Here is a 13,236-nt window from a genome sequence, read left to right as displayed (position 1 = left end):
AAGGACTGTCTGGGTGGCTCAGTCGGTTAAGCATCTGACTCCTGATTTCAGCTCAGGTCATGATCTCAGGATCATGAGCTTGAACCCCATGTCAGGCTCTGCACTCAGGGAAGTCTGCTTCAGATTCTCTGTCTCCCTCTCCCTCTGCCCACCCTTATTCTCTCTCTCTCCAATAAATACATAAATAAAACCTAAAGAAAAAAATTAACATAAACTTTCCTATACTCCACTCTTAGGAATTTCACTCCAGAGAAATGAAACCTAGCTACAGGAAGACCTGAATGCAACTGTTTTATAGCATCACTCCTAATAGTCCCAAAATGGATGCAATGAAAATGTCTATCAACTGGTGACTGGATTTTAAAAAATGGCTATCTACACAATGAACAATATTCAGCAATAAAGTATTATAACCTCCAGATATATGCCACAACCTGGATCAACCTAGAAAGCATTTTGTTAAAAGAAAGAAGATAGACACAAAAGGACACATATTGTATGACTCCACACATATGAAATTTCCAGAAAGGGCAAATCTAAAAGTATAGAAAGCAGATGATTGGTTGGGGCTGAGGTGAGGGTGGAGGTGGAGACTGAGTACAAATGAGCATAAGGAAGACTTTTAAGGTCTTGGAGATATTCCACACCAGATTGTGGGGACGACTGTACAACACTCCAAATTTACTAAAAACCATCGCACAGCACACATCCAATTGGTGGGATTTTATGGTATGTAAATTATACCCTGATAAAACTATCGAAACACAAAGGAGTCCCTCCTCAACCTTGCATGTGCGTACCGGGTGTACGATCACACAACCTGTAGCTTTCATTCTGAAGGATGCTGATACCACCTGAGGACTGATCCCTGAAATGTCTGGCATCCAGAGAGTGGCTTAGGAAGGTTGCATATGGCTTGATGCTGATTCAAGAGAGAAGTCTGCACATCCAGGACAAGAAGTTGCAATTCTTTTTTTTTATAAATTCTTTTTTTTAAATTTTTTTTATTTATTTATGATAGTCACAGAGAGAGAGAGAGAGGCAGAGACACAGGCAGAGGGAGAAGCAGGCTCCATGCATCGGGAGCCCGATGTGGGATTCGATCCCAGGTCTCCAGGATCGCGCCCTGGGCCAAAGGCAGGCGCCAAACCGCTGCGCCACCCAGGGATCCCAGAAGTTGCAATTCTATCAAATTCATTGCCTGTGGTCTCTGACTTGTTTTAGATTTGACTGCTAATTAAGGTATGTCAATAAATTTGTAATGTGTAAGCTATGCATTTGACATCATCTGGTGGGTTAGATTGTAGGGGAGCAGTGAATCCTTGTGCACCTCAAACTTCTCAATGGGTTCCATCATTCACCCAAAAAGAACCTAAGCATTTTGTATGACAAAATTGGCTTAGGCCAGTTGGTAACAGAAACTGAAGTGATGTTTATTTTCTTTACTAGCTGATTCCTTTGAATATCGTTTTGGAAATATTTTACTACACAATTTGAAATTATTTCATTGACAGACACTGTCTTATGCACAAATTTTCAGGGATGTCTGAGCACCTAAATGAGGCATATCTTAATTCAGTCAATTATAATATTGAAAAAGAAACCAACAAAGTTGGAAACCACTAAAGACACAGGAGATGTTATACTCATATTTCTAAGGAGAATAGGCCATTCTTTCATTCAGTAATAAGTGATTTTTATCAAACAAAAATCCATCTGTGACATAAATTCTGTATGCCTTTGTTCTGTTCCTGAGAAGAGGAGGATGGCTTAGCTCAGAATGCCCGGAGGAGAACAGCTGTTCTTCCACTTAAACAAAGTCCTCCAACCACAGGCAGGTAGGGTTCTTTAAAAAAACAAAAAACAAAAAACAAAAAACAAAAAAACAACCTCTATTATAAAAATATAACTACAAGAGCTAGTTAACTAATGCCAACAAATCTTCTGAAGTCACATTCTTTAAAAGGAAGCCCCATGCAGTAGAAATGTAGTGGTGAATCAGAGTTCTCTGTTTATGGTGATGTTATTCTAAAGTAACAAGTAGAGTCATAATGGTGTTGAGACCTTTGGAAACAAGAATCTCTCCCAGATCAGAACTGAGGAACACATGAAGTGGGATTCTTTGGATATTCCTCATGCTCATTTGACAACGAGCACTGGAGGTGCAAAATCCACTGGTCACCAGTGTGTGGAACATTCTAGAAAGTTAAGTACCTGTTGACTGTGTGTGTTCATTGCTGCCTTGAGATACTTGGAAGTTAGTGGCTCCAAATCTAGGAACAAGATTTTGTTAAATATAATCAAGTTTTAAATTTGTATTGAATGATCACCATCAGCCATTATCTTAACTATAAAAATGTAATCCGGTCCTTCTTTGTACTGAATGAGTAGATGGGGGGAAAAAAAAACGGTTAATCTCTTCAAGTTATTCAGCAAGCTCCTGATTATCAGATTCTGTGGCTCTTCTCTCTCCATATTTGGATGCTAACTGTGAGCACGAAAAGCATCTGGACTTCTCATTTCTACCACTAGGTCATCCCTGATCATGTGTTCTGGTTTAGAATGTGAGCTAAGGTCCTGGTCCCCAAAATGTTGGTCTACCCTCTACCTTTGCTTAATTATCTGAATTCCTCCTCATTACCCCTCCTTGACTTCTGTCACCCAGCCTTCTTGAGCTGGTATCCTGTCCTTTCCCGGCTACCATGCCCCAGGACATTAGCACTCTGTTTAGCGATTTCCCTAATCCCAACTACTTGTCTGTCTGATCCCTAAATGATGCCCACTGGTCTCCTTCCTACTCCTGTTGCCTGTCTGCACTGGGACTTCCATTCATTCACCCAGCTAGTATTTACAGGATTGACACTAAATGCCAGGCACTGTGCTGGCCATTAGAAATCAGAACAATACCTCCTGCCCTCAAGGGGAGACAGCGAGTCAACAGTTACAAAATGATGTGCTGCGCAGGTATATAAACAAATTGCCATGGCAAAAAGCAAGTGGAAAGCCTGAATTATGGGGCAGAGCAGAGTAGGTCAGAGTGCCACAGGCGACAGAAATGACTTACCATGGACAGTGTGTTCAGTGTGCGAGCCACCACATCGCACTGTGGGAACCAGAGATCTCAGAATGGCCAAAATAGGCTTGGCAGTGGGAGAAGAAGCTATGGAGAGGTCTGAGCACAGAGGGCCCTGGAAGTCCTGCTCCCAGAGAATGAGAAGCCATTCAACAGGAGTGGAGTGATACGGTCAACTTCACAGCTTTCTGAGCTCTTATTTGCCACATCAGACTTCAACTCAGCACCTGCAGCTGGGCTGACCCTTCCAGCAGAGTTTGCCCTCCCCTCACCTTCCCCCCTCACCCCCCATCTCTAAAGATGTGCCCAGGTCCAGACTCTGGTTCTGGCATTCTGGGGTTAATTCCTTTCCAAGGGCAATTCCTTTCCAAGTACCTGTGCTGGGAGCTGGTCTACAAGGTCAATACAGGGGGTGTGTTTGATACACGGTATATGTGGTATATGTGTGGAGGGAGTGTTGTGTATGTGGTAGTGGTAGGAGGTGCTAGGGATGTAAAAGGAAGAATGGTTCTTTTCTTTTTGGGTGGAGCTAGAAGGGAAACAATAAGCCAAACACTGGGAAAAAAAAAAATTTCTGAAGGAAGGCAGGAAAAGCAAGGGCATAATGGATCATCAATCAAAGACAAGATCGGAGGACAGGAGAAGTAGGTGTGTAAGAACAGCTAGACTTTGTAGTCACTCGACCTGAGAAGGTGAAGATTGGATCTGGAGAGAAGGAGGCAGTCCAGATAAACCCAGAGAAAAAGATACTCGTGGCTTGTCCATTTAAAGAGGTTGGGAGGGAGGGACACGACACCAGATAATGTCTACATATGGGATGGATTTACTAAATTTTGGTGAATTATTTAAAGAATGAAAAAATAATCCTATCAATCAACTACTCAAACCTGCAAGGACCGAATCGTGTCCCCAGACAGGAGGGACTCTGAACGTCATATTTGATCAGGAGGGGTTTAACGAAAGAAGGGCCTTTATGCGGGACAAAGTCAGCAAACGGCTCCTGTAACCAGAATCACAGCAATTAGTAAATATCAGCTGAGGACTCACCAGTGACAAACACCTGCCAGGAGGCCCCTGGGACACCAGGAGGAACCATCTCTGTCCAAGAAACGTCAGTGACACAGGCTTTGAGTGCAGGGAGCCCTGGCAACTTTGAGGTGCTTAGTATCACCCCTGCTTCCCAGAGGAGTGGGAATCGCATGCAACAGACAGGAGGCGAGCAGGGAGGGTGCTTGGGTCTGAGCGCTGGGTATCTGCACAGGGCATTAGCCTCCAGGAGGTAGCAGGCTCGGTGGGGTCAGTGGCCCAGATCTGCCCCCAGGTAAGGGCTGTTACCAGGTACTGCTTCCTTTCCCAAGCCTGCCTTACTGTGTAATCGCATTCACTGGCACAGCAAAATTCATAATGTTAACCTAGTGGCTCCCAACCCTGGCTACACAGTGGAATCACACAGGGAGTACTTATACAAAATTTTTTTAAAGATTTATTTATTTATTTGAGAGAGAGAGAGAGAGAGAGAGAGCAAGCACGCAGAGGGGTGAAGACAGAGGGAGAAGGAGAGAAAAACCCAAGCAGATTCTGTGCCCAGTGTGGAGTCCAAAGAGGGGCTTGGTCCCAGGACCCTGAGATCATGACCTCTACTCCAGGAAGATACTTTTTTTTTTTTTTTTAATTTATGATAGTCACAGAGAGAGAAGGAGAGAGGCAGAGACACAGGCAGAGGGAGAAGCAGGCTCCATGCACCGGGAGCCCGATGTGGGACTCGATCCCGGGTCTCCAGGATCACGCCCTGGGCCAAAGGCAGGCGCCAAACCACTGCACCACCCAGGGATCCCCAGGAAGATACTATTTTAAAATGGCAACTCCCTTTAAGAAAAGCAATATAAGCTTCCAAAGGCATTTCACATGTTAGTGAATCTCTCAAAAGCCCTCCACCCCACAATTCTAGAACAAAATTTTCCCTGAATCCAGGAGTGCAGTTATAAAGAGTTGGGAAAAGTAGACTGTACAAAAACAAAATCAGTGTGTGGGTGAAGGAGGTCAAAAGGTACAAACTTTCATCTATAAATAAAACAAATCCTGGGGAGGTAACATGCAGCTCGGTGATCACAGTTAATAATACCGTATTGCATATTTGAAAGTTGCTGGGGGATCCCTGAGTGGCTCAGCGGTTTCGCACCTGCCTTTGGCCCAGGGCGCGATCCTGGAGTCCAGGATCGAGTCCCGCGTTGGGCTCCCGGCATGGAGCCTGCTTCTCCCTCTCCTCTGCCTGTGTCTCTGCCTCTCTCTCTCTCTCTCTCGAATAAATAAATAAAATTTTAAAAAAGAAAGAAAGTTGCTAAAAGAGTAAATCTTAAAAGTTCTTATCACAGGAAAAAAATTGGTAACTACATATAGGAATGGATGTTAATTAACTTCACTTATCATGGTGATCATTTTGCAACATATACAAATATCGAATGATTACGTTGTACACCTGAAACTAATATAATGTAATATGTCAATTACACCTTCATTGAAAAAAAAAAAAGCCAGAATTAGAATAAAGAGGCGGGAAGGTTGGACAGGGGAATTCTGAGGGTGAGGAAAGAGTGCTGGCATAGGGCACCATAGGGCACAATAATAGGAACAGAAGGCAAGCTGAGTGGCAGAGAGAGTTGTGGAAATAACTAAACTAGAAACCCGAAAGAGTCGGCTTGAAGACCAACTGGAAAGTTGTGCCTTTCAAATGAAATATAGGGAGCCAGGGGAGCTCCTGGCCAGAAGAGAGTCAGGACTCAGGGCTGGGTTGGTGATCCAGGGGCTGCGGAAGGGTTTTCTGGTTGTTAAGGCTACCCTGCCTGTGGAGCATCTGTGGGTGGTGCCACCCTCCCTCTGCCAACATCTCAGGTCTGAGCACAAGAACCCTGGAGCCTCAAGTTATCTGTGTATTGAAAGAAACGCTGGGAGCTAAGGATTTGATCTTTGCAGGAAAAAAAAAATAATAATAATCCTTCTTTTTGACCTCCCCTTACAGAATTCTAGGCAAGCCATCCAAGAGAGGGCCAGAGAATTTCCTGAGGTCCTGGTGGGAAGTTAAGGAGCAAGGAAACAAAACGGAGGAAATGCTTCAGGAAATGGGGAAGGAACGAGGGCATTTTCTAAACATACTCATTGATCTGACTTCGACATTCCCAGCAACAGTGCAGGAGGTTCTCTGGCACAAGAATTTGAGTCACACTGCCTGCTAGGCCAACAGATCAGACTTCAAAGAAACTTCAGGAATGAAGAGATGGAAACTTCAAATAGTAAATTCAGAAAAGAAAAAAAAAAAAAGCATGCACAGGAGCTGAAGCCAGGATCTTATGTATTTCCACTCACCACGGTTTCTGGATGAACACTCTGAGATAAATGCTTACCTAGGCAAGAATGCCATCCCTCAGGCTGATTTGGATTCTCACTGCCTCCATTGTCTGTCTCCTGCCCCCAAGCAAGACACAGAATCCTTGGGAACTAGTTAACCCAAAGAAAGCTCTCCTGATCCAGCCTTGAAATCGCAAAGCCTCAAGTGGGGGGATTCTGTGATGTGAAATGGTTACTCTGGGCACTGACGGTCACCCTCAGCATCAAGGACATGGAAATGCAGTGAACCCAGCTGTCCCCGTGGTGCTTTGGGGCCGAAACAGCTCCCTGGCTGGCTTGTTCCAACAGAACCCAAGTTCATGACCTTAACTCAATTACTTCTTATAAAGGATTTTTTTTTCTCCTCATTAATTTTGAAATGCTTTTATTTATTTACTCACTTGTCCATGGAGACATAATAGTATTTAGAAAATACAGCAAGAAAAGGATTATCTGTAAGCATATAAATAAGCTATAGACATCTTCTTAGCAGACTATAATATCTCTTGTTTGTCCAAACATTTCTGAGGAATGTAACTAAAAACATCATCTAAGGTCTAAGACGGAGAGTTCTCCCTGGTGTCTCCAGCTAATTTTTGTATTCAAAGTGCAGACTTCATTCACTGGGAATTTTCTTTTTTAATTAATTTTTTTCTGTGTCTGCCACAGGTGTTCCAGTAGCAAATCATACTTAGTTGGTAAAATAAATAACACACTATCCTAAACTTCTAAAAGAATTATTCTCCAACTTGACTCCAACTTGGTATCATAAATCTCCTAAAATATATTTTCAAAAAAGTATTTACTGCATAAGGAATAGCTTGTTAATGCATGGTAAGCAACACTGCCAGAATGAGAACAGTGTCATGAAATCAATCGGTCGCCTAGTTTTTAAATTCCATAAGATCTAGGAAACACTGTTGTGTATCAAAGACCATGTTAGAAGGGACAAGTTGAAGGTGACAGGTTTACAAGTCTGTACCATCATTAAATGATGTACTAATACCCTGCAACAGAGCCACTGAAGTATTAGAATGGGGAGGGGGCAGTGGAGAGAGGAAGATTGTTTGATGTTTTGTCAGGAAATAACTGGGACCTCCCTTAGACAGAAGAAGTAGGTTCCATAAAGCAGCTTGCTTTTAAGAGTTACATCTACGGGAGGATAAACAAGAAGCCAAAAGTCGTGGTTGCCTCAAAAGAAGGTGACAAAAGTCAAGATTTAACCTTTTCCTATATTTGAATTTTGTACCATGGGCATGGATTATCTATAAAAAGTTTTTCGAAGTTATTTGATTCATAAGCAAAAATATTAATTTCAATTTGGCTCAACAAAGATGGGTGGCTATTAACTGCTGGGAACGTTGCAAAGCAATGATCCTGCAGATATGAATAAAACAGTCTCTGCTCTCAAGACATGCAAGTCAGTTGAGCAAGAGAGATTGGCCAGCCATTTGTTTATGCCACCAAGATAAGGAGATAAGCACAACAGCATTAAGTGGAGAGACCCGCTGGGAGTTTAGGGAAGAGCACCTAATAAGTACTTTGGCATCCAGGGGACTGGGAAGGTTTTCCAGGGCATTAGAACCTAAACAGCAAGCACTTCACAGCCAGCATGCAAGGAAATACTGGTTGCCTATGAGTAGATACAAGTGTGCCTAAAATAATGTCCCTCAGCTCTGGGACAACAGGCTAGCCAGAGTCCCAGCCTCCTTGGTTTAGCCCCAGTTTGATGCACATTGCTGTTATTTTGTGTATACATGTGAAAAAGTAAGGGATGGGAGTGGCACCAGTCTGAGCTTGTATGATGGTGTTTCTAGAAAAATCAGAGGTGGTAGTGCTGAGAAGGGAGAAGAGGCAGGAGGAGGGGGGTCTGGTGAGAGAACCAAAACAATATTTCATGGGAAAAACAAACAATTCCTGAGCCCTGTCAGCAGTGGGGACAAAACAATGGAGACAGATTGCATTGATTTGCAGGAGGTAAAATCAACAAGTCTTAATGACCAAATGAATATGGGCAATGAAAGAGGGAAGGGTGCCCGGGATGGTGAGCGCACATGACAGGCATAACATAACGGTCATGGCCACAGATCCTATGCCTGTGACACTATGACATGCCCAACACCATGCCAAATATTGGCATGTGTTTTTTAATCACATGAATCCTACTCGTTTTATAGACAGGAAGACTGGCATTCAGAGCTGTTAAGGTGGTAACTAATGTTATCGCTCATCAGAGGGACAAGTCTGGTATTTAAGCCCAAGACTATTTAATTCCAAGTCCAGACTCCAAATTTTGAAACAACTATGCATCCCAGAGAATACAGCTGGGAAGAGGGCCTCCCTCATAATTCTGTATAAAATAGTAACAGTGATGCCCTCCGATCTATTTTGAGGGCTAACACTGTTCTAGACGCTGTTCTAACACTTTTCTTGCATTGTTTCATTTTATCATTAACAGCCTCTCCAGGGAGGCCCTGTTATTATTCCCATTTTGCAGATGGTGAAACCAAAGCAGAGGAAAGCTAAGTAACTTGCCCAATTTCCCCCAGCTAGTAAGACCAGAGAATAAAACATCTAAAGCTTAAAGATCTTGTCACCACCACCCCCCCAAAGTTACTGTAGATGATAATGAATATCCATAGGACTTTTTGAATGAATTATTATAAAATGGTAGGAGGTTTCAAGGATGATTTATTTGAAATAAGTGGGTATATAAACATCTTATGATACTTGCTTATACAGCAGTGCAATTCTAAGAGTGGCACAAGACATTACAAACAATATGTACATTTACTTCATATCTTTGTGGCATTTAAATTCTTTATGACGTTATATTAACTACAGTGGTAGGCTTTGTATTTAATGTCTGGAAAAGAGGAAGGGGAAAGGAGTGGGCCAAAGCCTAGGATATGCAGAAGGTGGGCAGTGTTTTTATTACACATATTCTTGTTTCTAACTGCTAAGATCAGTATTTTTTCTGCCCTTACTTGGGCAATACAGCTACAGAAGAGAAAAATATGCCTTTGAAACCCCTTGAGGCATACATACTTTACTGTGGAGTATATATACATCCTAAATTTGAATACTATGCGATTTTGAAAATGAAGTAAATGTTCTTCTATTCATACATTTTTTCTTTATACTCAGAACTATTTACTTTTTTTTTTAAAAAAAAAAAGGACGATTTAAAAGAAAAAAGCTGATGAGCCAACCTATGTAACAATTGTAATTCTATGTAATTGCTTAGTCGTGGACTTAAAACACTATTTTAAGAAACACACCACCTCTTATTCTAGACCTAGGAATAACTCATTTTAAACAGGTTACATTTCAAGGTCAGTGAACCACTGGGTCCTATACTGTGAGTCCTAAGGGAATCCAGAGAGACACAGATCTTATCGAGAACTGCTAATAATCTGAGTGCTATTAGATAATGATCATTTTCCAAAATGCAGGCACCAGAGAGCCAACTCAGCAGTGCTATAGGTCGGGATGCTTTCATTACGACCACATTATACCATTTCACTCATTATTTACGCTATATATGTAGAGCACAGATTATTTTTTAAAATGAAAACTCCCTCAAAGGTGCTCGCTAGGAAGCAGGGTGTTGGTTGACCGGGTGGGGAAGGCAGTGTTAAAGACTCAAAGGCTCCCGCGGTGGGTGGCTTTCCACAGCATCTTAAGCAGGAAAGCCCCATGTGGTCCCACTTTCTCCAAACACCATTCATAACGTCCCACGCCAAGTGCTCAGCTCCTAGGGGCAAGAAAAACATTCGGGGCATCTCCTCCATCTGGGACTTTCAATTTCTTAGAACAATAAGTCTGGGCCAAGTTGCTCTCTCCCCACCCTTTGGGAAACTGGGACTCGTGCACTTCGAGCGGCCGGAGAGAAAGGAGCTGTGCTCTCAGCGCCAGAGCCTCCCCTCCCTCCCTCCCTCCCTCCGGCTCCTTTCTGGAAGGCCCAGCTCCTAAACCCCCCTGCACCCCAGCCCCGCTCCCAGCCCAGCCCGCGCGTTGCAGGCGCCGGGGTTCAAAGCTGCGTGGCCAGCTCCGCTCGAGTGCGCTCATCACGGATGCCTGAATGAATGAGAGCGACACGTCCCTGCAGAGTTCACAACTCTGCACAATGCCCAAGCACACATTTTTCCCACGAGAGTATTTCGCATTCCTCCTCCCTACTTTTGACCTGGTTTCCCCCCCCCCCACCGTGGGTTTTTTTTTTTTTTTTTAATGAAATGTGTGTTTGTGGGAATGTGCCCGTGGTCATATGTGACACACATTACGATGCATCCAACAAATAGTGTGACCGCCTAGCCAACTAGGAGCGACGCTGGCGGGACCTCGCCGAGTCTCCACTCTGTCCAGCGAGGAATGGAGAGGTCCGCGGAACGGGGCCCAGGCATTGGTAGAAGCCTTGGAAGTTTGCTTGGGGTTTCGGTTCTGCCCACACCTTGCCGAGGCAACCACTGCACCGGTGCAGCGAGGGAGCGCGCAAAGTCCTCCCTCGGCCGCGGGGTCCCTGGGCCCGGGGCGCCCGCGCTCTAAGCCTGGCTTGGCCGCTCCGGGGGCTGCACAAAGAGCGCAGTTTCGGAAGGAGGCGCATCGGCGGCCGGGACCGACCAGAACCGGGCTCCCGCCAGCGCCGCCAGGGTCTGTCCCCACTCGCCCACCCGGGCCGCCAGGCGCCCCCCAAGCCGCCTTTCCCCGCCGCGCACCGGCCGCTCTCCACCGCGGGACAATGAGGGCGGCTCGGGGGTCGCCTTTCCCATTCATCGCCCGCCGCAGCCGGGGCTGCGAGCTGGGGACCCGCGGGGTCGCAACCCCCTCCCGCGCCCCTCCCCGCACGCTCGCCGCAGCTGCGCTCCTGGTCGCGAGAAGCCAGAAGCCCCAAATAAACAAACAAAACACCCAAACCGAGTGGAAGCCCCCGCCCCTCCCCCGAGGAGTTTCGAGCCCCGGGTCGGAGGAGCGGGCCGCGTCCGTCTCGGGGGGCGCCCCCGCCCTCTGCGGCCCGGCCCGGCCCGGGAGACGCCCCCCAGGCCCGCGGAGCCCCACGTGCGCGACCCCGGGTCCCCCGCAAGAGGCGGCACAGCCGCGCGCTTTTGTCCCGCAGCCGCCGCCGCCCGCGGGGACCGGGGACGGGGACGGGGACGGGGACGGGGACGGGGCTCACCTCTCTGCTGGCACCGTGCGGCGGCCCAGAGCAGCGAGGCCAGGAGCGCGACCCCCGCGCCGCCGCCGCCGCCGCAGCCACCGCGCATCGCGCCGCCGCCGCTCGGGGGGACTCCGGGAGGAACCGCACGGCCACCGCGGGGCTCTCGGCGGAGCGCGGCCCGCCCCGGCGCCCCGCCCGGCCTCCCGCCCGCCGGCCCCTCGGACCCCCCGCCCCGCCCCGCCCCGCCCCGCCCCGCCGACCCCTCCCCCACCGGCCCCTCGCTCGGCCCCGGCGACCCGCGGGGACCCGCCGCCCCAGCTGGCCGCCCGCCCCGCGCGGTGCTCGGAGAGCCCGGGCTCGGGGGGGGGGGGGGGGGTGCCCGGGCCGGGCCAGGGGGATGGGCGGACGGAGCGGCCGGGAGGAGAAGAAAATGCGCTGGAGGCGGCGCGGGCGCCGGGATTCCGAGAAAGCGGAGACAGCAGCGTTGGTCCTGCTGACCCCTGCGGCCCCACCGCGGCTCCGCGCCCCGGCCGGGCTGGGGGTGGGGGGGGCCGAGGACGCCCCGCTGCCTGCACCCGCCCCCCCCGCGCCCCCCGCGCCCCCCGCGCCCCCCGCGCCCTCGAACCGGCCCGGGCGCCCCTGCCCCTCCGCTCCTCCTCCTCCCGGCCGCCAGCCTCCCCGCCCGGCGCCGCACTCGGGGCTGAGCCAGCCTCCCCCTTGGCTGTGAGCGGAGGATTCCGTGAAGATTCGCTTCTGAAAATGAGTTGCGGCTTGTTTCTCACTTTGTCTGAGGAAGGCAAGAAGGGTCACTTGGCCTTCACTATTCGCTTACCCTTGCGGCTGGAGGAAGAGCCCTCACCTTAGCTATGGGAGTTAGTCTTAACGTGAGCGTTCGACTGCTTTGTTCTTTTTCAACTACGTCGGGTCCCCCTTAAAGAATTTAATTTCCTCTGATTTTTTTTCTATTAAAAGTATTCACAACATTTCTCAGATCTCATTTTCTCACACTGTAAACACGTGAGATACCAAAAACGACTTAGCACCCTCCCACGTTCTCATTTTGGTTTTCGTGGGCTTTGGTTTTGGTTTTTTGTGTTTTTTTTTTTTTTTTTTTTTGCCTGATAGGGAGATAATTTTATCTCACTGTGTCAATCAATTTGACAACTCTAGCAGTTCCAGTTTTTCTAAAGATACTTCCTTAAACACTTAATAAAATAGTATTATGTGAGCAATTCTTTTTTTTTTTTAATTGTAGAAGTAAAGAACAAAAAAGGTAGAATTGGGGGTCTTTAAAAAATATCTGTTGTGGGCTCCCTGGCTGGCTCAGTTGGTAAAGCATGTGATTCTTGATCTTGAGGTTGTGAGTTTGATTCCCATGTCCAATATGGAAATTACTTAAAAAAATTTTTTTTATAAAGGATACAATGTGGTTGAGTGAAAAAAGTGTTCATCACAGTGTCAAATTTAAAATACAGTTGTTTTTAACTATCAGAATATTTAAGTATTAAAATATTAAGCATCAAATAACCGAGTCAGTAAATCTAATACCTAATCAAGTGTTAAACCTTTAAATATTAAAATACAGAATTATAAGTATTTCTGCACTGAATCAACTTTGTACAGA

At 46.8% G+C, this 13,236-nt stretch overlaps 1 protein-coding gene across 1 annotated transcript in view; it reads right to left on the bottom strand.

The window, feature by feature from the left end:
• The window catches only part of LAMA1 (laminin subunit alpha 1), a 156,199-nt gene extending 144,428 nt beyond the window's left edge, over positions 1-11,771 (bottom strand). Inside the window, exon 1 of the mRNA XM_077900013.1 lies at positions 11,631-11,771. Within this exon, the coding sequence (XP_077756139.1) occupies positions 11,631-11,718 (88 nt within the window). The 5' untranslated portion in view covers positions 11,719-11,771. The remainder of the gene's footprint in view (positions 1-11,630) is intronic.
• Between the last annotated feature and the right edge of the window lie 1,465 nt (positions 11,772-13,236).

Source organism: Canis aureus, chromosome 6, assembly GCF_053574225.1.
Source record: "Canis aureus isolate CA01 chromosome 6, VMU_Caureus_v.1.0, whole genome shotgun sequence".
Classification (NCBI taxonomy): Eukaryota; Metazoa; Chordata; class Mammalia; order Carnivora; family Canidae; genus Canis; species Canis aureus.
This window is presented reverse-complemented; position numbering and strand designations above follow the sequence as displayed.